The following is a 24,696-nucleotide window of genomic DNA, read 5'->3' on the forward strand; positions in this document are numbered from 1 at the left end:
TACCTCAGCAGTGCAATTCTAAACATTCATTTACCTCAGCAGTGCAATTTTAGTCTTCTATTTTCTTAAGTGTACAATTCTAGTGCAATATCAGTTATGAATTTCCTCAAGAGTGCTATTCTAATAATAATTTACCTCAGCAGCACAATTCTGAACATTAATTTACCTCGGCAGTGCAATTTTAGCTATGAATGCATGCTTTTGCTTTCTTCTACATGCACAAAGTAAGCTTCAGACCTCATTCAGTTTGGTTTGAGGTCAAATGCTTTTGAATTTTTTTCAAACCATTTTTTATCATCTATTTCTGGTGAAGCTGAACTTGCATGGTGTTGTAAGGCAAAACAGTCCCAGATTTACATTCCTGTTTTACATTTTTATTTACATGTATGGTATTTACTAGATAGTCTTGCCTAGAGACACTTACATAAGTGCATTTTACACTCCACCCAGAAAACATGAAATGGCTATATTTGTGGTGCAGATAGCATGTCCCCTGGTTCTCAGTACCACCAGTGAGAAAACTGTCTGAGACTATAAGATAAAATAACATCCTCATTCAATTCTGTAGGTTCTTTATCTTATATGGGACATGGCAAAAGTCATGGGACACTTTAATTGTTCTTGTTTTATGACATGTCATTTAAATGGCACACCAATGTACTTGTAAATCACCCTTAAAAAGCCCATATATAATCTATGATTTACTGCTGTACACAGTATATATAAATCAGTGTGGGTGATGTTATAGTTTTTGTGCAGCTGTTTCATGGCTAAAGGGGTTTTCTACAGATCTTACTCATGAACAAACACTGAATTCTCTGCTATTGATCAAATTGTCATTAGCTGGCTGGCTTCATGCAGCAGACTGTAATAAAACAATACAATTCAGATCCTTGGAGAATACAGAGTGAGGAAAATAAAGGCATAATGCAGAGAATCTGCAAGTATAATAATTGTGAACCTCTGCAAAAGCAGGCTTGATGGATTGGGTAATGTGGTGGTGTGCTAAATTATGAATAGTAATTATAAAAAATACAAAAAAAGTATGATATTCTACTTTTTATACTCTCATTTCTATTGCAAAAAGTTTCTTTTTTCTTCTATGAAATCACTAAAAATTTCAATAGTTCAAATCATGTGAAAAAGTGTATGCAATAACATGCCCAACCATATCTCATTATGTTTCCAAGCAAGAGGGACTCAACAGGGTACTAGAGTCTCCTTTTAGTTGTACAGTTTTCCCCAGTAAACTTGTCCTTTCACTGTAATACATATACATAGAAATAAAGTTTAATTTGATTCTAATATACCTGACATTTTTTGTCAATTAGTGTATCTTTTCTTAACTGTCAAAAATGAATTCACATCCAAAGCAACTAAAGAGCTATATAATCATCCTCATCCTTTATTTTAATATCTTAATTGTTCTCAAGAACGTCATTTAGCAAATTATGCAGGAATTCCATAACTTACTTCCCATCTCTGTTCCCATCTCTGTTAAGTATTTTACTTATCAGCATTTTTTTTTACAAATATTTATTTATCATTTTCTCTAATTTTTCTCCATAATTTAGCTAGGCCAATTGTCCAATACATCAGCTCACAGATGCCTTGTGCTGATCGACATCACCCTAGGACTGTACTCACCCAGAGAGAGCAAAACTAATTGTGCTCTCCCGATCATAGTGGCAGCGCCTTGGACAGCTGGACCACTAGGCACCCAGCGTTTTTTATATTTTATAAAGGGGTTTTCAGGGTTGTCTGTGGTAACAGAGTTGTGGCAGATACAGCTTAGTTTGAAATGTGTTGTATATTTATTTACATATTTCACTTTTTTATCTTTACTTACGCTTCCGAAGTATTTATCGAGTAGTTCAACGTATCGGTGCAGCACCTCCAAAGCTAGCAGCTCGTTGTCCTGGTCCTCCAAACCACAGCAGAAATACAGGCTGGCATACCTGCACATACATGGAGAAATCCATTAATGACCACAAAAAGAAAAAAAAAAACATGAAAGAAGTTTTCCTGTTTAACAGAATTCAGCGGGATCATCAGTTTCAACCAATTTAATCCCACTCACTTGTAAGGAATCCATAGTCGGTGTTTTATAAGAGTTATATGAAGCCTACCATCACGTTACTGAACATTGAACAGATGTTGCAATGCTGTTAAATTATGTAAGCAGATGGACGACAGCAAACCCAGTAAATGCCATAGTTCTTAACATGACCAGTGACAGAAAATTATGCCTCCATCAGCGGTAATGGCAGCAGTTCTAGTTTCCCCATATTTGCATTAGAATGCAGTGGTGAAACAAAAGGAAAAAAAAAAATCACACCACTATTTGGTCCATTTCTTTTCAATAACAAGCTGATTACTTGAATCACCCCTGCTTCATCATGATGGCCCAAACAAAAGTGATCCACATAATGTTGCCCACAGACAACAAATAAAAAAAAACTTGTTTTAGTAAGCTTACAACAAGAATATAGTGAGAATATAACCAGCAAATATATAATATGTATAATATAATATATACAGGGGTTGGACAACGAAACTGAAACACCTGGATTTAAAGCACAATGATTTATTGTCTCGACGGACAGTTCAGGTGGAAACAGGAAACTTGAGGTGCACATTGAATTCTGTCGTGATTTGGGCAGCCGTGTTTTTATGTTTTTTTGGATACAATCCGGGTTAGCACCCGAACATCCCTTTCAGACAGCTTCCTCTTACAGCGGCCACTACTGCTCAACTACTGTTCCTTATTCCAGCAGTAACAAAGGGCAACTGCTGTCAAACTACAGTGTATTATTTACACAAGCAGTGCCTTAAACCCCCAGGATGCAGGAAAACAGGCTGCATGAAGAACTGAGGTAATCTGACAAGGATCAAGTCTAAAAAAGCACGACTTAAAGGATGCTCCCGGTTAGCAGTGGCGAGTAACGACCACAAAATACAGAATCCTGAGGGGGTTGTGTGTGCCCCGGGATCACTGATGTGTGAGGGCAACTGAGGCATCCTCTCTCAGTCAGAACTGATGAGTGTGCTGCTGTGGCACATCACTGAAATTTAAAGAAAGACTGTCATGGTAGGAATCGTGGTACTGTGTTGAAAGTACCATATAAGGCATAAAAAATGGACCTTATTTTAAATGGATCTCCCTTTCAGACAGCTTCCTCTTACAGCGTCCACAGTTAATCCTGTTGGATGTGGTTCGTCCTTCTTGGTGGTATGCTGACATTACCCTGGATACCGTGGCTCTTGATACATCACAAAGACTTGCTGTCTTGGTCACAGATGCGCCAGCAAGACGTGCACCAACAATTTGTCCTCTTTTGAACTCTGGTATGTCACCCATAATGTTGTGTGCATTGCAATATTTAGAGCAGAACTGTGCTCTTACCCTGCTAATTGAACCTTCACACTCTGCTCTTACTGGTGCAATGTGCAATTAATGAAGATTGACCACCAGGCTGCTCCAATTTAGCCATGAAACCTCCCACACTAAAATGACAGGTATATAATATGCACAAATACATGTTTTTGTTTGTGACCCACTTGTACAACTAAATAAATAGTAAATAAATAAGGTATGGTATGGAATAGAATGGAATGGTGTAACAACCATATGGCGGTTTGTTGCCTGAGGGCAACGCCGTGCCCTAGAGGGCCAATTGTAATCATCAATATGAGACAATATTATGGACCCTATTTTAGCGATCTATAGAGCACCAGTCAATTACACATCTATTTAGTGTCGGTGTGTCTTTGATATTGTGAAAGTGTAACAAATATGCCTTGCGCGCCTCGAAACGCACAATAAAAGGCATATACTAATTCTCTTAATTAATCATGGGTGTGTATTGGGTGTAACGTGAAATAAACCAACCACTTTCCTCACATTCCCTATTATAAGGCAGCTGCGCACTGACATTGGCACGTTCGTATCGTAACATATCGTAAGTGCAGCCCCTTTTTGCATCATAGCAGAGGATACTGACATATGCATTCAAGCTGTGAAGATTCACCAGCAGCTCATTTAAGAGAATAGTAATGTTATTTTATTCTTTATTCTGTTTATTATTGAGCTAAAAGTGTTAAAAGTTACAAGTTTATGGCGCATCTATAGGAATGGACTCTGATTATTGACTGTTGTCATGGTTTTAATCAGTCAATGGAGTACCTCTGTTTTCTGCCACTAAGAGAGAAACACGCCAGAAATTCATCTAAACACACCTCACTTCTAGACCACCACACCCATCAGTGTAGATTAATTAAGTGCATAAGTGCTACTATTACTACTATTACACAATTCATGTGAGCATATTCAACGATAGTCACATACATTACATTTTAAACCCTGAATGCTAAATACTTTTTTTTATTTGATAAGGGATTAATCTTCATTACCATCTACATTTGTCTTTCAATAGAAAAAAATCCCAACTAGAACTAATCCTTGTCCAGGAACCTGTTCCTCAGTCTGCTTAAGAAACAGATCTGCACTGCAGTGTGAACAAAGCCTTCAATCAATAAGACCTAATCAGTGCTCCTCAGCGGTGCAGCTGTCAATCAAGAAACCAGTGATTGGATTTCCACTGATTTCACAGACATTAGTGGCCAAGAGTCCCTGAGAACCCAAAGAATCTGACATGATAGAACTGGCACTTATCATTCTCTCTGGAAGTCTTAAGTAAAAACTGTGTATGTGGTTCTTCCATTTCCTCACTCTGTTCCTCACAGTGGAAACTGCAGCTGAAATCTCTGAGATTTTGAGCTTTTTGTATTCTTCCTCTAAACCATGATGTTGAACAATCTTTGATTTCAGGTCACTTGAGAGTTTTGTTTTTAAGGCTCCCATGTTGCCGCTCTTCAGAGAAGATGAGAAAAGAGGAGAAAAACTTGCAATTGGCACCGTAACACTTTCTCATAATTCTCAGGATTCATCTGTGTATGTAGGTCAAGAGTCAATGAGTTCCAAAAATTAGGGCTAAATGTATTGAAATCAATAAAATGAAAAAAGGGTGCCCAAATGTATGCACCTTTCTAATTTTGTTTAAAAAATAATGCACTCTTTCTGCAAATCCTATAAACTTCATTTAACTTCTCAAATATCACTGTGTTTGTCTGCTATATGATATATTTAACTACAGTTGCTGATCTGAACAACTGATGATTTAGAAAGGAAAATCATGAAGAAAATATCAGGGGTGCTCAAACTTTTCAATACCACTGTACATTGTCCAAGAAATATTTTTAATTAGTCATTAGTTGTTTTTAGACCTTAGATTTTATATTACTAATATATAAACTATATAACAACAATATTAAAAAGTATACAATACCACTTTAAAGACCCCTGAATATTAATTGATAAGCATATTCGGACAATGTAATATAATAACGCTTTAATATTTCTAATAATAAAACAGGAATACATACGACTAGGGCTGGGTGACATTGTTAAAAAAAATGTTCCCCAAATATATATTAATAATAACGAGTTAGATTTTTAGTCCTTTCATAAAAAACTTCAGTTTTTATTTAGAAACAAACATCACCATTTAAAGTGATGCACAAACTATTGTTTCCTTTACATTTAATTTCAATATATATATATATATATATATATATATATATATATATATATATATATATATATATATATATATATATTTTTTTTTTTTTACAGATAGAAAGCAAACTCCTTCAACCTTTCAGCTACTGTTCTACTCCACCAGTCTTACACACTGCTTTTGGATAACTTTATGCCTTTACTCCTGGTGCAAAAATTCAAGCAGTTCAGTTTGGTGGTTTGATGGCTTGTGATCATCCATCTTCCTCTTGATTATATTCCAGAGGTTTTTAATTTGGTAAAATCAAAGAAACTTATCATTTTTAAGTGGTTTCATATTTTTTCCAAAGCTGTATAGACAAAGCGTCAAGTATTACAATATATATTTTGATATACTGAATCAGAACTTTTCTATCCAGGTATACAGAATGTGTCCCTGTGGTGGGAACGGTGGGACATAGCTTAAGAAAAAATTACATATTAATAATTAAGGGAGGGGGAAAAAAGTCTTGCCTTCTCAGGTTTTGAAAAACAATAGAAAGACAAATAAATAAATAAACAAAAAATAATGAATGTGTTTTTTTTTTTTTTGACACATTCAACAAAAGCCATACAAATGTAGATCCGGCCATATTATATTTTTAGGATGTCACTGTGTGTGACCTATATTCAAACTGATAGCTCAACTACTGTTCCTTATTCCAGCAGTAACAAAGGGCAACTGCTGTCAAACTACAGTGTATTATTTACACAGGCAGTGCCTTAAACCCCCAGGATGCAGGAAAACAGGCTGCATGAAGAACTGAGGTAATCTGACAAGGATCAAGTCTAAAAAAGCATGACTTAAAGGATGCTCCCGGTTAGCAGTGGCGAGTAACGACCACAAAATACAGAATCCTGAGGGGGTTGTGTGTGCCCCGGGATCACTGATGTGTGAGGGCAACTGAGGCATCCTCTCTCAGTCAGAACTGATGAGTGTGCTGCTGTGGCACATCACTGAAATTTAAAGAAAGACTGTCATGGTAGGAATCGTGGTACTGTGTTGAAAGTACCATATAAGGCATAAAAAATGGACCTTATTTTAAATGGATCTCCTTTTAAAATATGTGGTCTGTTTACTGGAGGAAGCTATAAAACCAGTATACATAGTGGAAAGACAATTCTGGTATAGGGGAAACATTTCTCGAAGCAATGTTCTGCAGACAACCCGGGGTTTGGAGAGTCACATGGACGTCAATATGACACATGAAATATTAAAACACTGTTGTGGACCACAGAACTGGTGGACCCAGTCCATGTCAATGGTATATCCCAATGGCAGTGGTTCTTCCAGCATGTGACACTGAACATTATGTTTGTGAATGGCTTTAAATGAATAATCCTGCTAGTGCAAACACCATTGGCAGACGGCTGCATGATGCGGCACTACACGCACAAAGACTATTATGATGACTACAGGTGCATTTCGAAATTTAAGAATATAATTGAAAAGTTACTTTAGTTCACTAATTTAGAAAAAAATGTGAAACTCATATTATATAGATGTATTAAACACAGAGTGATCTACTTTGAACGTTTATTTCTTTTATTGTTGATGATTATGGCTTACAGCCAATGAAAACCCAAAAAATCTCAGAAAATTTGATTATTATATACAACCAAAAATAAGTATTGCGTAAAGTGTTTTTAGATTATAGTCTCAGACAGTGTTTAAGTACTCCACAAATGTTTTTATCTCCTAAAATGCCAGAGTCAGGGAATACCTTGAAAAGGTTTTTTTTTTTTTTATTCTTTAAAAAAATAATTGGCTTTACTCTGAATGTAGCTAACTACCGGCGCAGTTAAGGTGGAATGGAAAACTCGCTTAATGTGAACGAGAAATAAATTTAATAAACATATGACGCATCTTGTTTAACTACTCTAGCAGGCTCTAGTATCACTGAGTGATAAGGAAAAATAGAACATGTCACTAACGTAATGTTGACTAAAACTATGGCTTGATTTGGAACTACTAGTGGACCAGCAACACTTAAGGTGGAATTTAAGGTTGAAGGGAAAATGCGGGGGTAATGCTGACTTGCAGGGTTTGGGAAAGTGGAATGAGAGGGGGTGCAACAGCGTGCACGACCCACTGTAGACCCAACTAATCGACTAATCGATTATTAAATTAGTTGGTAACTATTTTAATAATTATTTTTAATCAATATAATTAATTAGTTTTTGCATCTCTATCTAAACTACTGATTTTATTACAATCACAGCAAAAGTCAGTCACTCTAAATCTAAACGTGATCCAAGTGACACGAACAAGAGCCTAATGGGAGTCATAGTGTTGGTCTGTGGTGAGGACAATAGTGTGGAAAGCAAGCAGTGTGCATCACTAAGGAGCTATTGTCAGCAAGACAATAAAAATCTGACTGATGCATCTATTGTCTTTTTTCCAGTCTATGATGTCAGTTTTTGGGGTAGAGCAGAAACCACTGCCCAAACCTGAACAACAAACTGAACAGGCCAATCAGGACCAAACCACAGTACACTAATCCCCAGTTCTGAGCAGTATTGATTTCACATACAGGTTTTGTCATTTTGCTACATTAGCCACTACAGAAACAGCTCCCCGTAGATTAGTCTGAGATGCTTATCTAAATAGCACTCTAAAAGAAACTACCATTATGGAATAAGCATGTGAGTACAATCACAAAGTACTGAGTCATTACTAATCATTAGTGCTACATGATACAGATCAAATGCCACATTTAATGCTGTAATATACGGATATACACATTGCCTTGCAGTGTTTTAACCTAATTTTTTCAGACTGGGCGCACTTAAAATACTTACATTTTCCCCAAAATCGGCAGTGCGCCTTATAATCCGGTGCTTGAAAAAAAAAGTTAACCACCCACAATTTTAAAAAGGTGCCAATAATTTTGTTTGTTGAGTTTTGTGTGAAAGTCTTCAGTGTTTTTTTGTATTGTTCCAACACCAGGGTTAATACACTTTTAAACCAATAAATTTCCATGATTTTTTCATGACCTATCCATGCCTTCAAGGCAAATTTTCATGACCATACATTTTTTTAAACATCAGTGCAGACATGGACAAAAAAAAAACCTAAAAAATTTATTAAAATGAATCTAGTAAAAATGTTGACACACAATCTTTAATAATAAAATGTGTGTCATGAGCTTCATTATGTAGGGCTAAATTACTGAATTAACTTTGTGCTGATGTATTTGTTAGCTTAAAATAGATTTTTGTTGCCGATAAACAAAAACACACTTTTGTAGACCAATTTTTTATGACTGTTTCAAAACTTCCTGGGTGTTTTTATTTTTCCAAAATAATTCCAGGTTCTTCATGACCGCACAAATACCACATAAACCCTGCAATAAACATGTGTATAACAACATGTGTGATTGCAATAATTTTCGGGCAGAAATACTTAATTTTCTGGATGCCAACACTTTCGGCCATGACATGAAGTCCCCCCTCTATCAAAAAATCCCCCCTATACTAGGAAGGTAAACACTAGCATAGCCAATTGGTGCTGAGCAATATGGGGAAAATCATATATCACGATATAGAATTTTTTAATATCACAATATATATCATGATATACCACATTTGAGTATGTTTTCAGTTATTCTTCGAAAAATATGACAAAATAATATCATTGCTTACTTACTTGTATTTATTTATAAATAAATTAACAAACATGAAAATGAGGGTATTCAATCTGTAATTTCAGTTTGCTTTATTTTTTTCGTTTAATTACTGTTTTTATTAGTTTCAGTTAAGGAGAACTTTCACTTTCAGTTTTCGTTATTTCATTCGATTTAGTTAACAATAATCCTTGGTTACTTAGCTATATGGTGATTATCATGCCATAGCTTTATATAAAATAAAAATAGTATTAAAAAACAGATGACTACATCACAGACTATTTCCTGGAGCTGAGACAGAGAAATAAAAAGTATTGTGCTATTTAAAAGAATGGACAATTAATAACAATAATAATATGGTTCTGCATACTAGAGTTTAGATTGTCTGCCCTAACCCGAGCCTGAACCCGAGCCTATGACTGACCCGATGCCCGAATTTGGAATGGCGAGACTTCCTCAACGCTTTCCTGGCGCGCTGTCGGGTTCGGCTGAAGAAAATGGTCTGTGACCACCTAGAAGGTAAGTAGCACAATAAACACTTTTCTATCATCCCCACAATATTTATCGTCATATCGCACAGCACTATAGCCAATTGTGCTCTCTCGGACGAAGAAAAGCAACATGATCAAGGATTCAAGGAATGTCAAGGAAACTCAGAGCTCAGAGCTATGATTGCAATTAATGATGTATATAAAAAAAACACTAAAACACTGAAGAAGAAAACCCTAAAAATCTATATGGGGGGGGGGGGGGAGTATTTAGAAAAGGCTAATATTAAAAATAAAAAGAAATTTGGAAAAAAAGTAAATCTGGATTTTATTGGGACCATACAACATGTTACAAGAAATGGATGATCTGGGCTCTGCAAAACCAGTTGGTAAAATTTAATATATATAAAGCATGGGTCATTAATTCAGATTTAAAAGTAAAAGGTGAAAAATTATGTGGTTCTTCTGAGCTGTTTGTGCTTTTTTAGTCAACTAAAAATGTATTTTCTGTATTTTTTACCGATGGATTCTCCTCTCCTCACCTCTTATAGACGATCTTCAGGTCCCTCCAGTGCAGGAAATTACATGTGCGTGGTTTTCGTGCCAGCACCATGGTGGTCATGTCCCGGATGATCTTCTTCTTCTCTCTTTCAGTCGTTGGCAAGAACCACTTCTGCAACCGAAGCTTCCCCTGACGACTGAAGAGCAGCAGAAAGCGCATCTACATGACACACACACATACACACACACACACACACACACAGACATATACATCAGAAAATATACAGAAAAATATAATACCAGAATCACAAACTGTAACTAAAACATTTAGCCAAGCAAGAAAGTTACACATTGTTATGTACAGCCCTGAAAAAAAAATGATGAGTTTCTTTGATTTTACCAAATTGAAAATCTCTGGAATATAATCAAGAGGAAAATGGATGATCACAAGCCATCAAACCAAGCTGAACTGCTTGATTTTTTGCACGAGGTGTAAAGGCATAAAGTTATCCAAAAGCAGTGTGTAAGACTGGTGGAGGAGAACATGCCAAGATGCATAAAAACTGTGATTAAAAACCAGGGTTATTCCACCAAATATTGATTTATGAACTCTTAAAAGATTTATGAATATGAACTTGTTTTATTTGGATTATTTGAGGTCTGAAAGCTCTGCATCTATTTTGTTATTTCAGCCATTTCTCATTTTCTGCAAACAAATGCTCTAAATCACAATATTTTTATTTGGAATTTGGGAGAAATGTTGTCTGTAGTTTATAGAATAAAACAACAATGTTCATTTTACTCAAACATATACCTAAAAATAGCAAAATCAGAGAAACTGATTCAGAAACTGAAGTGGTCTCTTAATTATTTCCAGAGCTGTATCTTTCATGGGTCAATGTGCTGTATACTTTTAGAACCCGCTCCAGTCTGTACAGAGCTTGCTGACACCATTTTATAATCCAAAGCAGTTTTTCTTGTTTCTTGTGTTTTGGGTCAGTGCAAATGGTTGCACTAATCAAAAGAACAGCAACATATTGTGCTTTAATGTTTACTTAGTGTTTGGATTTATACAGCACCAGGTTGAAGTTGTGTTGTGTATAATCTCTAGTCTTTAGTTTCTGTTAGATATTTCTTTGAAAATTAAGAAAACTCAGTGGGGAAGTGCGAGATACCGAATGTGTTTGTAATCTGCTATGATTTTAATAGTCATATAAATGTACCCAAGGCTTTAGCAGGCTCCTCAACTGGGCTGTACAGGTCTGTTTCTCCTCACACTTCCTCACACTGCACCACAACCTTTTCACAGTACTGAGTTTTATGCTGTTCACAAACACACAAACATGCTAATAATGCTAATAACACGCTACCACAAGTGCAAAACTGGTAGTCACCTTCACGATAACTACAAAAACAAACACATTCTGAGACTGTCTAATCACAGCAAGTTATCATCAGTGATTTCATCCCCACCATCATCGCAATGAGCTATTCTCAGGCGTAGAAACGCTTCCCAGCCTACACAGAACTGCTTAATATGAGAATTAGTCATGGGAGTGTTTTTATGATTTATTGCAAGGTGGGCCAGCATCCATCTGGCAAGTTGCAGAGAACGCAGGATTATGCTTAAGTCCAGATCCCCATAAAGCCTGATTCAGCTGGTGAAGATGCTGGGAAACATCTGGTAAACAGAACAGAGAAGCATTGACTTAGCACTGCTGTAGAATCCTTAAAACAGACCTAGACGTTTATATAGGGACAACACGTTTTGCTGCAAATAAAGGTTTAAATGTTTTTATTAAAAGCTTTAGAAATAAGTGAACCACAGCCTGGGAAACGCACATCTTTTGTTTTGGTCCTAAGACTAAAATATCAGTAGTTACCCAGGCTCCGCTCACTTAGATTTCTTGCTATTTAGCATCATTCACAAAAACTACTTTTGCGAACAAGTCCTAGTGTTTTTGATCTCAACATATTTTGTATCAGAATATTGAGCAGAGTATGAATAGTCAAGTCAAGTCAAGTCAAGTCATTATCAACCGCTTTATCCATTAAGGGAGAGTATGAATATTTACTCAATATTTATAAAGAAAAATTTGAATTTTGTAAACAATATGGCCGCTATACGCAAATAAGTCCTACAGAGTTAAATTTACTCTAACAGCTATAACTTTTGAATGCCTACATTTATTTGAATGGCACTTGAAGGCCACATTCACATCTTGATTCTGAAGCTGTTAATTTTCGTAGACATACGCCCACAGGGGACGAAACTAATGCTAGAAAACTGTTTATCAGGAACCATAAAAGCAATCAAGTTCAAACTCAGTAGTAGAAATAGTAGTAGTAATCTACTATCTAGTAATATCTAGATAATTCAAACCAATACTTGCTGACATTAGGCCTGTCATGATTACAATTTTTTTGCAAACGATATTTTGTCCCAGAAATTATTGCGATAAACGATATTGTTGGCATTTTACGACCATTAAATGGCACTAATACAATTAAAGACAATAGACTTTACATTCTTGTTCATGGGCCTATTTTGGAACTTGAAAAGTTCCCATTTGAACCAAAATAGATTAAAATCATATATAATCAGACCATAGGTCTGCCCGACACCATGATGTGGATCACCGGTCTGCCCAGCTGGCCCACATTGGACCAACATAAAGACACTGCCTCAGCATTAACTCGAGAGATATGCTGACAGTGAGAGGAAGGCTGAGGCAACACAAACCTAAGAAACACTAAAGTTAAGCGACTAGAGCTGCACTTGGCTGTAATTATGTTTTCTTAAGTTAGTTTTGGGTGTTGATGGAGGCCATTTTTCCTTACAAAGGTACGTTTACGAGTTCATTCACTTTCTGTGTCTGTTTCTCTCTATGCTATTGCACTACCGAGCCTACTGCCTACAGTCACAATATATGTAAGTGTATTTTGCAAGTGCAAACACAATGGGCGATATCATGATTATTAAAATGACTGAGATCATGTCCATTTATTGAGAGATAAGTCGATAATGTAATTATTGTGACAGGCCTAGCTGACGTATTTACTGTATACTTGAAAAAGACTAAACAATGGTTGCAGTTCTACTACAAAGTACAGACACTGGCCGTGCTACTTTAAAATGAATTGTTTTCATCTCATTTTTATCTATTTATATTAGTTTAAATAAATCTATTGTTTTATTTAACCAATTAATTTAACAAAAGAGATGGTTTTAAATTGTGAAAACAATTTTTTAGGAGAAATCTTCAATTATATTGTTTTTATACACTTGGTTGAAAGCTAACATGTAAGGTATATCAATTTTACATTTATTTTGAAAGTTATACAAGGGGTGCCAGGTTTCTCTGTAAGTTATAAATATGTACTGTATATCAGCATTAGCAGACATATACATGTGTAATATTGCATGTTGGCAGCGGTCCAGAATTCCCATATCGGGGCATCTCTAGTTTTTAATTCGAAACATGGGGCTCTGAAAATCAGTTATATTATAAATTAAAGTAATAAAATGTAAAATTATGGTTATTGTCATAATATTCAACATGAACAATATGTGGAAAATCTGAGGCCCCGTCACAGGATCTGGATATTTATAAAAACAAAGGTTTTTGTCTGCGTTCTTAAAAATATCTTTGTCCACATCAGCAGCGTTTTCTAAAATATCCCCATCCACAAACACAATACCACTCAAAATCACTGAAAATAACGTCAGCCCAGTAAAAAGTGGTTGTACCTCCTACAAAATAACATACAGTAACTAACAAGAGTGTGGCTGAGTAACAGAAGGGTTTGAGAGTATGCGAGAGTAAAACTAAATTAAGTTGTAAATGTTATTAATCTGCAAATCACAGAGAAAACAGAAACAAGTTTCTGTCCATATTTCAGGCTTTTTCTGAACAAGTTAAGCTAATGTAAACTAAAACAGACATGTGCAGACTAACTGTGTGACAGTGTTTTTATGAAACACAACTGTTAGTAACATCAGCAACAACCTCTCCAGAGAGCAGGAGGAAAGGAATCACAATCTACTGTTCACAAAAGACAAAAGTACAAAGGCTTCACCAAAAGATAAAAACCACTATTATCAAAAATGGAAGAGCAGGTTAGAAATGATCATGAATTATTTAGAAAAGCCTGCGGACTGACTATAGACTGATAAAACAAAGATTAACCTTTACCAGTGTGATGAAAAGACTAAAGTTTAAAGAAAGGAAGGATCTGCTCATGATCTCAAACATACCAGCTCATCTGTGAAACACAGTGGAGGTAGTGTCATGGCTTGAGATTGTATGGCTTCTTCTGGAATGGCCTCATTAATCTTCAGTGATGCATTATGAACTCAGAATTTTATGTTTCAATAGTTGGAAAACCCTGTAAACGTCTGTAGGCTTACACTTGTGACTTCAACAATCTAGTAGGTTTTAGTAGAAGCTAGGGGTGTGTCACATCATATCGTACGCGATAATATCGCCAACATGTTTGAATATCGTGAACGATATTAAACCCTGAAATATGGTGCCATATCACCCACCCCTTATTATTTTTTTGCTGTTTTTAGCAAAAGAAAAATTCACACTGTTCTCATTTCCCATTAAATATCTACTAGATTATCTACAATTTATATCAGTCCAGTATCATTAATTTTACTGCAGCACTGGATATATGGAGATATATGGAGTGCATTATTAGTATTGTGCAGTAGTGTATTCTTGAAAAAAATTTAAAAATTTAAAAAAATCAGTGTTTTGTCATATCGACAAGAGTATCGTTATTGCAAAAATACCATGAAATATCGTGATATCATTTTAGGGCCATATCGCCCACCCTTAGTAGAAGCTTTGATGTTGTTCTACAGACTGGCGTTGTTAGAACTGCAGTGACTTCTAACAAATCAATATGAGACTCTAGGAAAGCTTCCTGTCTGACTGTCGTCATGTACAGGGCCTCAGCCACCTCCAACGCAGGGATCTTCATCAGCGCTGTGACTCAAACCTGCAGCTCAGAATAAACTAATCTCAGAATGAACTGCTGCTGCTGCTACTGCAGCTCTCTGACGATTCCTCATCATCCTCATCTTCTCCATAAAGCTAACAGCTCTCCAAAGAACTTCTGAGGGTCTGAGTATGAACTTCTGAGAGAGCGGTGAGGTCACACAAGCACTCTCTCTCTCCAACACACACACGACTCACAGTGACGTTTGTTTGGTGACTCATACAGGCGGACTATAATAAGCCTCCATTATTCTCTTATCCAATGGGTCAATAAGGGCCACAGCCCACCACTGACAAGACTATGCACTACCACCCCATCACACCTCAGAGATCAAAGAGGAAGCTGAAGAACAAAGGAAGAACTTAGCTTGAAGTCATTTCCACAATAGGGGCTGATGATTAACCACTTTCCTCAATGTAGATGATTAGTAATTATTAGGGGTGTGACGAAACACTAATATCACGAGACGAGACACGATACTGGGTTCATGAGAATGAGAAGAGACGAGATTTAAAAATGATATGTTAAAGAAATTGTCAGAAATAGTCAAAAATGAAAAAAAAAATAAAAATAAAAATAAAACTTTTCTAGATCTTATATAGTACAAACAATAAGTGCAAACCACAACCAGTCATATTAGGCCTATGGTTTGTGTTTTTTCTCCTAAATCTCTTGTAATTTAACTATGCATAACCATAGTTAGACAGACAGACAGCCAGGCAGATAGACAGACAAACAGACAGATACTTTATTCATCCCAGAACTTTAGGCAAAATGCAACCAGATATACAACTTTAAAGTTGCAGAAGCATTTTCTATGCCAGGGGTATTTAATTAGAATTCAGTATGGTCCAGTTAGAGAAGGTCCGGACCAATTGTTAAATTGTGGCCGCGTCCCAATTCAACAGCCGGAGCAGCGGGAACACGGGTTCGATCCCATGCGAGTAGCGGTGTGTTTATTTATCTTTTCCTTACCGCGTCTGCACAGTTCTGATTGACTGAAGAGAGCGTTTGGTGATCTTACTCCACACGCGATTGGTCTGTGATTTACTGCGCTGCAAAGCACATATACAATTAAATCCTTCGGTCTGCGGTCCGTCCATTAGTGACCTCTGTTCTATGCAAATGCCCGAATTTTCCTCTTTTGCTAAGAGCTGCTCTCACTGCTCAGCGACCATACTCGCTGTATCGCTACTGTGTTGCCAGATCCCTCTTAAAAAGTCCACACTAAACTGTTTTTCTTCCCGCGAAACAAAGGTTTAAGCTTGATGAGAAATATCGTCACGTTTTAATCTAGCGAGATCTCGCCACACCCCTAGTAATTATCATTATCCTAAGGTAAAGCATTATCCAGTTATTCTAGAAAAACAAAGCATAAAGTAACCTGCAACAGATCAGGGTCTAACTCAGGATTCTGGGTCTGTGTTTTATGCTGGAGACATTTACTTTGGCCAAAAGTGTCTGGTAACCATGGACAAATTAAACACAGATCTTACTTTTATTCTGTTGTCCTTGGCTCGGCCTTGAAATGACATTCATACGATTATTCAGGTACTGGTAGCTGTGTGTTCAGCAACACAGATTACACAAAACATACACTGCAGAATCCATTCTCGGCCTGTGACAATACCCGTTTCTTATTGGACAACATACAAACCAAGAAACATTTTTTTATGAATAATATGGCTGCAACTAATGACCATTTTAGTAGACGACTAATCAGAAGATAATTTTTTTTGATTAGTCAATTAGTCGCAATTATTTTTTTCATGCCTCTTATTTGTGTTTCCTATTGATGATGCTCCCGATCAAATGCAAGTTATACTGCACCTTGACAGCTAAAGGGCCCTAGACTGTCTGATTACTTTCTATCACCCCAAAGACAGCAGAAGTCTCTATATTTGGGACTTTAACACTGAGATTATCTTTAAATGTATAACAATCTGATGTACAGCAGGTTTGAGTGTTGTCTTGTCCCTTATCTGGTGTGTTTATATTTTTGGAGAATGAGCGGTATGTGTGAGGCAACAACCCCTCTTACAGGGTATAGGCCACTCTATTATACTATAATGACACTTTGACAATTACATTTTTACTGATGACGTACTTGTAGACTAATCTTTGCTGCCCTAATGAACAACAGTCATTTTAGTTTCATATAATGCCTTTAACATAATGATAATAATGCATTTACACCATTTTGAAGAGGGACAAACAATTAATAATTAAGAATATTTAGGCATTGCAAATAGAGTTATTCTTTTTCAACGTATACTTAACGGAAAAAAAACTGGCTGATTCACATTAATGGGCTCTCTACACATTTGGGTGTCTTGGTGGAAATTCACTGCCTATAAAAACATATATATTTGTAGTTTATTTGTAAGTTAGTAAGCACAAGCAATGATTTTTGTTCTTAATAAAGCACCACAAAAATGCTCACTGTTTTTGTTCCAACAAGATCCAGAAAGATGGAGCCTCTCATGGCGACAGTATGAGAATAAGATTGCTCATGTTGACCGTTAAATAAATATGTCGTGTGAGAATAATTTTCTTTTTTGTATTTTTGGTAACAATTTAGAAAAAGGTATCAAAAGAAGTATTGATAGGGTATCTGTACTGAATTCAAAGTATCATATCGGTAACGATATCAAAAATCTTCAAACGATACCCAGCCCTAATAGGGATGCATCAATACCATTTTTTCCAACCAAGTTTGAGTATTTTTGAATTTGCTGAGACCAATACTGATACCAACTTTTTGCATTATGTATTGGTGCAGTTGTAGTAGAATGCAAAAGTTTAAAGTTCTTATTAATTAACGAATTAACTCCTAATTAACAGGAACAGGAGTGAACAGGAGTGAAAGGGGGGGGGGGCTCTTTTGGAATATCTTTACATTTAGGCAATAATACACGAGAGTGAGTGCTACTCGTACCTCGTGTATAGTGTACTATACCGATTATACCACAGTTCTATTATCACTGTTTATGGAAAGATTTTGTGTTAAAGAGGACGAGAAAATATGATCTGTTTGGTTATAAAAACTTCTTGAGTTAAAATAGTTTAATTGCTGCTCTGTTTGCAGCTGCGCTGTTTGGCTTGTAAGCGCTGAATCGTTGCAAGGTTACCTGAATATGGCGAAGTAATACATGGAATGATTTGGTTTCAGTGCATTACCGGCTGATAATGACACTCATAAGACTCTCAGCCAATCATATTGCAGGGTCGGAACTAACTGTGCTTTAATTGCGATATATTGCTGAGCCCTAGGTAAGGTTACTGACTTGTGTCACCGGCCTGTAACACAATATGGCCTAGGACATTTTGTGAAAAGTAAGCCATTTTAAATTCACCTCTCCTAGCCTTCAGGCTTCAAACAACTTAACAATGAGCCCAACCTCCCCAGGATTCTGTTCCAACTGCCTCCCTCCTCAATTCAGCCCAAACCAGCAGCAGAGGTGTGCAGACAGCTGGACAGAAATCCTGGTGAGGATGTTTTTACAGTCAGGACCTGGACTTTCCACCACTCTGTAGCTAGTATCTGGGAGATAGTAGAGCACTCAGAGCTCAGATATGTTAATATAAGCAAACCCCCTCCATCTACTGGAACTGCAGAGAGCAGAGATAAGACTGGGAGGAGTTATGATAAGACTGAATGGCAAACATCCATGCAAAAGAGAGAGCAGACGAGGAAGCACAGAAGAATGGAAGGGTTCTGCTCAGAGTTCATGCTGAACCCAAAGCAAAGACTACAGTGTTGTATTACATGCTGGTAATAATCTGATTTTAAACTTTTCTGCAAGTGTGGAGTCACTCAAAGACAACTGCAGATCTGAGGATTCAAATACCTTTCTGGTGAGTTTCTTATTGTAACAAGCATGCAGAAGAGTACTTTTAAAACGTGCCTTGTTGTGAGACCCTCTTTTACATAGTGATGTCCCAATCTGATTCAGTGACTGGTGATCAGGGCCCATTTAGGCATATTTTAATGGAGAGGGTATCCCCTATAATAATCTCAATCCAGTTGTTAAGAGTAGAGTTGGATTAAAGCTGGTGCTGTTGAAGTTTTTTTTTTGTAATCAAGTATTCTATTGAAAATGTCTTTGATTAATTGAGTAATCAGATTATCAACACATTTTTGCTTGGGTAAAAAGCTATTATAAATACAAAAGAAAAAATAAGACATTTAATTTAATAATAAATGATCAATTTGTTTTATTTTTCAGATAACAGCCATATTTCTTAAATTCACATTGTGCATAGCAGCAAACTGTAACAAATACTGTATTTTGTCCACTATAAGAAGCACCTAAAATCCTTTAATTTTCCCCAAAATCCTCAGTATTTGTAATAATCCGGTGCACATTACGTATGAATTCTACCTGTCAGGTTGTAAGATGCAGTAAAGCCACTCTGCTGAAGTACAGAATTCCAGTTTAATTCTCCGGCACAGAGACTTGAGACTGGAGCAGTATTAGCATTAGCTGCTAAACGTGCTAAGCGCTAGCCCTTTCACCGTTCAGAGGTGAGTATCATCAGACTGTAGCCTGCACTTTTATCGTGTTAAAATAAGCTACGTGGGAGGGACCGCTAGCTAATATCGTCCTGGCTTACCAGAACACTCAGGATTCCTCAGTGTAGCACTGCTGGGCGGCATTAGCAGCTAACCGCGGCTAGCCTTAGTGAAAATCTGGAAATCTACGCTTACTGTAAAAAAATGCAAGCACTTTACTCACCCCAATAAACAGTTTTCAGGAGAGAAATCTGTGTAGATTAACATCCAGCACTTGTCTCACTTTAAAACAATATACTTTTCTTAAGAATTACAGTTTTGTTATTTAGCTAAGCTTTGCAGGTCTCACTCTTGAATTAGACTGAAAACAACAGGGGTGGCACCCCTGTTCCTTACTAGTGTTGCAGAATGTAGTTTATAATCCAGTGCGCCTTGTGTATGAAAATAGACCAGATATTAGACATTCAATGATTTTAATACATGGGGTATCCCCTATTTTATTCTCAATCCAGTTCTGAATCTTTGTTTTTAACCACAATAATAAGAGTAGAGCTGAAGCTATCGAACATTTTAGTAATTGATTAAATCAGTTTATCAACATATTTTTGCTTGGTTAAAAAACAATTATAAATACAAAAAAGAAAAGACATTACACTTAACAATGAATGACCAATTAGGGTTTTTTTTTAGATAACAGCCTTATTTCTTAAATTCACAGTGTGCATAGCAACAAACTGTAACAAATAACGTATTTTTTCCACTGTAAGACGCACTTAAAATTATTCTTTTTTTTTCCATAAAGCCATTTTTTTCGCCATGCCACTCCCTTTTTGGGTTCAAAAAAATGCTGAAACCACCCCCTTCACCATGCATTAAAACTAACAAACCACTTTTCAAGCCATCCACTACATTCTATCAAGCTTTATTTTCATTTCCAAATGGTCCTTTATTTGTGCAAAAATGAATAACATAAAACAAAGTGGCTATAATCCTCGCAGGGGGGGTGGTATTATTGAATAACTGATTTGTATATTGTGATGTGTCTGCGTACCAAAGTACATGGACACATGATCATCCACGCTAGCACAGCTGAACCTGCCAGGGTGCTACAGAGGCGTAAATTACTACAATGAAAACGTTTTTTTTTTAGGTTATGAAGTGTTTTTTTTTTTTTTTTTTTAAGCAGGACTGGTATGATTCATTACTTCAAAGTAGCACATTTCAGCTATTAAAGGATAAAATATGGTTTAGGCTTCAGTGGCTCTTTAAAGTGAGCACTTTTGTGCAAACAATGTTTTTTTTTTCTCAAAACAAAGTCAATAATCAGTTTAAAATAGGAAAAAGTCTTATGTTTAAAAAAATGTAAGCCTCTAAAAGATGTAAATTATTCCAGAATCACTATTTGTATCACTATATAACCCACTCCACCCCCACTGATCCAGAACACAGCTCTGTTAAATTTCTGATTGTGATTGAAAGGATGCAAGTTTCCCGGCTTTGTTCTGCTGCCGGTCTCATCCTGGATTCAGTCTGAGGAGAGCGGCGATGTGCTTGCTTCATTTTCCTTCTATTGTTCGAGCACACACACACAGCTGCTTGCTACTTCAGTACATGGGGGTGTGTGTGTGTGTGTGTTTGGGGGGGTGGTACTGCTTACACGTGCAGCGTGCTGCTGACTGTAAGTGCTTTGTTAGGTCTTTAGAGAAACTCAGCGATGCATACACAGTGATTTATCAGAGCAAAAACAGCGGGAATGTTTGCATCTTATTACACTTTTTATCTCAGATATCCAAACACCATCTTTATTACGGATAGACCCCTCAGGATAACACTGGGTTCAAAAGTGGACCTGTTGTAAAGAATCAATTGGTCTATAATATCTCATACTTTTTAATCTTTCATTTTATTATTTTTAATAAGCTTTGGCAGATGTAATGGACAGATTTTTTTATTCACTCCTAAATAACCTAAGTAAACACAAAAAGCAGTTTTACATGAGGATTTTATTTTTTAAGTAAAAAAATGCATCCAAATAAACCTGGCCCTATGTGGAAAAATAATTGCCCCCAGTAAATTAACTGTGATAAACCACAATTTTTTAAATCACTTAAAAAGAACTGAAAACATTAATCTGAAGAAATTCAAGAACAGATGAGAAAACAAAGTAACTGATCGTCTATCAGTCTGGAAAAGGTCACCAATTCATTTCTAAAGCTTTCAGACTCCAGAGAACCACAGTAAGCGCTATTATTCACTAATAGAGAAAAACATGGAACACTGGTGAACCTTCGCAGGAGTGACCAGCCGGCCAAAATGACTCCAAATAGGCATGGAAAACACATCCAGGAGATCACAAAAGAACCCAGAACAACATTTAAAGAACTGCAGGTCCCACTTACAGTCTCAGTTAAGGTCAGTGTTAATGATGGAATCACATCTCTTTCTCTAAGAAAGAGACCGGGTGAAAATGGTCTCCATGAAAGATAAAAAACACTGCTGACCAAAAACATCCGTCTCACATTGGCCTGTCTCGTCCCTTTTGATTCCCAGAATTAAAAAAAAAATCTCTGGACTTACTAGACAAAAATTGCCATTTTGGGAAGGTCTAGCATAAAACTAACACATGGTTTCAGAAAAAAAACATCATACTAAAATTAAAACATGGTGGCGGTAGTGTGATTATCTATGGCTGCTTTATTGTTTTAGGATCTGGATAATGTTCTGCAATTGATGAAACCATAAATTCTGCTTTTTGTATTTACGCAGGTTATATTTGTCTGATAATGTTTTTGAGAGCCAAGAAACGGCAGGTTTATGTTCATTTTAAGCTTTACCTACACAAATTAAACAAACATAATCATTCAGCCTCACTTACCAGTCTTAGATTCAGTTACTTTCTCTCCACAAACTGGCTGGCTGTCTATGCTAGCATGTTGTACAGTGCTAGCATAGTATACCAATAATTAATTTATATAAAAGGTGTGATATTACAATATTATAATGTTGATGGCATACCATTGGTTAAAAAATTACTTTTTTCAAAACTGCATAAATTAAATAGCCTGAAGGTATGTTTGTCCTACCTTTTTTTTTTTAAGGAAATTATAAAACCAGCATGGCTAGTGTAAGCTAACCAAGCTGGTTTACCAGCTTAAACAACCCATGCTGGTCTGTGATATCCTTTTCTTGAAAGGCAAGACAAAAGCTGTGTACATACTTGTATAGAATTATTGAAATCCTCACAGTGATGTATGTATACATGTTTGCCTGTTTGTTAGTTTGTATACATGTCTGTCCTTGTGTTGATCTGTTTGTCTGTGTACGTTTATGGGGGTGCATTATGCACACATACACACGCGTGCACACACAAACTATGCAAATCATTACACACACACACCTGCACAGACCATCTAAAACAACTTCTTAATCATTTATCTCTTACAGTTATTATTAGGTTAAGCATTTTAACTAAAATTTCCACCATATTTCTCTAATATCCTTGTCATTTCTATTATTACTATTACTCCCTCACCAAAAAAAAAAGAAATATCGGCAAAATCGGCAAAAGCAGAGGATTCTAAAAATTATTTATTGGCTGATACCACACAAATGTATGCAATTCATTACATACACACACCTGCACAGACCACCTACAACAACTTTTTAATTACTAGAAACCAACATTTCCTGCTTTCTCTGATATCATTGCTATTTATATTATTATTACTATTATTATTATTATTATTATTATTATTATTATTATTATTATCATTATTATCATTATTATCATTACTCCCACAGAAAAAATGATTGGCCAAATAGTTTTATTTGTTATTATTGTAATTTATTATTATTATTACTACTTGTTATTTATTATTATTATTCCATACCCAAAAAAAGAAAACATTGGCCAAATCAGCCAACGCCAAGGATCATATTTACCCTAAATGTCCCCCTTATTTTCTTTATTATAATTGCTATTTATCTTATTATTACTATTATTATTATTATTATTATTATCATAATTCCACCTACGCAAAAAAAAAGGATATTTCGACCTAATCTGAGAATGCCAAGGATTTTAAAACAGCAATTAAAAAAACATTTTTCCCCTGAACATTCAGTAAATTTTCTCTTATATCAGAATTATACCGGTATCGGATGATAATTACTCTTTTAGAATATATATATATATATATTCTAAAAGAGTATATATATATATATATATATTTTCTTAATAAATAGCAATTATAATAAAGAAAAAAAAAAAAAAAATATATATATATATATATATATATATATATATATATATATATATATATATATTCTAAAAGAGTAATTATCGTCCGATACCGGTATAATTCTGATATAATCGTGCATCAGTACAGCTCACCATACACAGATCTGCCCCCAGCGGGGAGATTTTATATGATAAACTCTGGAACCAGTCTGTCCGGACAGGATCAGGAAGAGACACCTTCCGAGTTCTATTCCTGCTCACCTACAATCAGCTTTAACCACCTGCAGCTCCTCCTCACAGAGATTCATACACCTCCTCTGTAGCTCAATCACACTGAATCACACTTTTCAGCATTAATCCGGTGGAGGTTATTGATTTTCTGGTGTAAATCCGGACAGAAGTGAAGGGTAAACAGAGTCACCTGGAGTGAACAGGTGCAGCCATGCTCACACAGCAGCTCTGAAACTACAGCTGGAGAAACTGTTAGAGAAGAGGAGCTGAAACAGAGAGAAACAGAGGGGGAGAGAGGAGAGGAGCTCACCATGTTTACAGCGGGCTGTGAGGAGGTGAGGAGCTGAGGTTAAAAGTTAGTGCTGGAGTTTCTCCGCTGGCCCGGCTGCCCCGCGCTCCGCTGGACTCATCGCTCTCTTCTCCACAATGCAGGAACCGCCGCCGGACTCCTCCACCGCTTTACTTCC

At 36.2% G+C, this 24,696-nt stretch overlaps 1 protein-coding gene across 1 annotated transcript in view; it reads right to left on the bottom strand.

Annotated features, from left to right (window-relative positions):
- Positions 1 to 24,696, bottom strand: part of ap1s3b (adaptor related protein complex 1 subunit sigma 3b) — a 30,919-nt gene extending 6,223 nt beyond the window's left edge. Inside the window, exons 1-3 of the mRNA XM_007232909.4 lie at positions 24,540 to 24,696; positions 10,274 to 10,452; positions 1,850 to 1,958 (exon numbers count right to left, since the gene is read on the bottom strand). Coding sequence (XP_007232971.3) covers positions 1,850 to 1,958; positions 10,274 to 10,452; positions 24,540 to 24,542 — 291 coding nt within the window. The 5' untranslated portion in view covers positions 24,543 to 24,696. The remainder of the gene's footprint in view (positions 1 to 1,849; positions 1,959 to 10,273; positions 10,453 to 24,539) is intronic.

Source organism: Astyanax mexicanus, chromosome 4, assembly GCF_023375975.1.
Source record: "Astyanax mexicanus isolate ESR-SI-001 chromosome 4, AstMex3_surface, whole genome shotgun sequence".
In the NCBI taxonomy this organism is placed as follows: Eukaryota; Metazoa; Chordata; class Actinopteri; order Characiformes; family Acestrorhamphidae; genus Astyanax; species Astyanax mexicanus.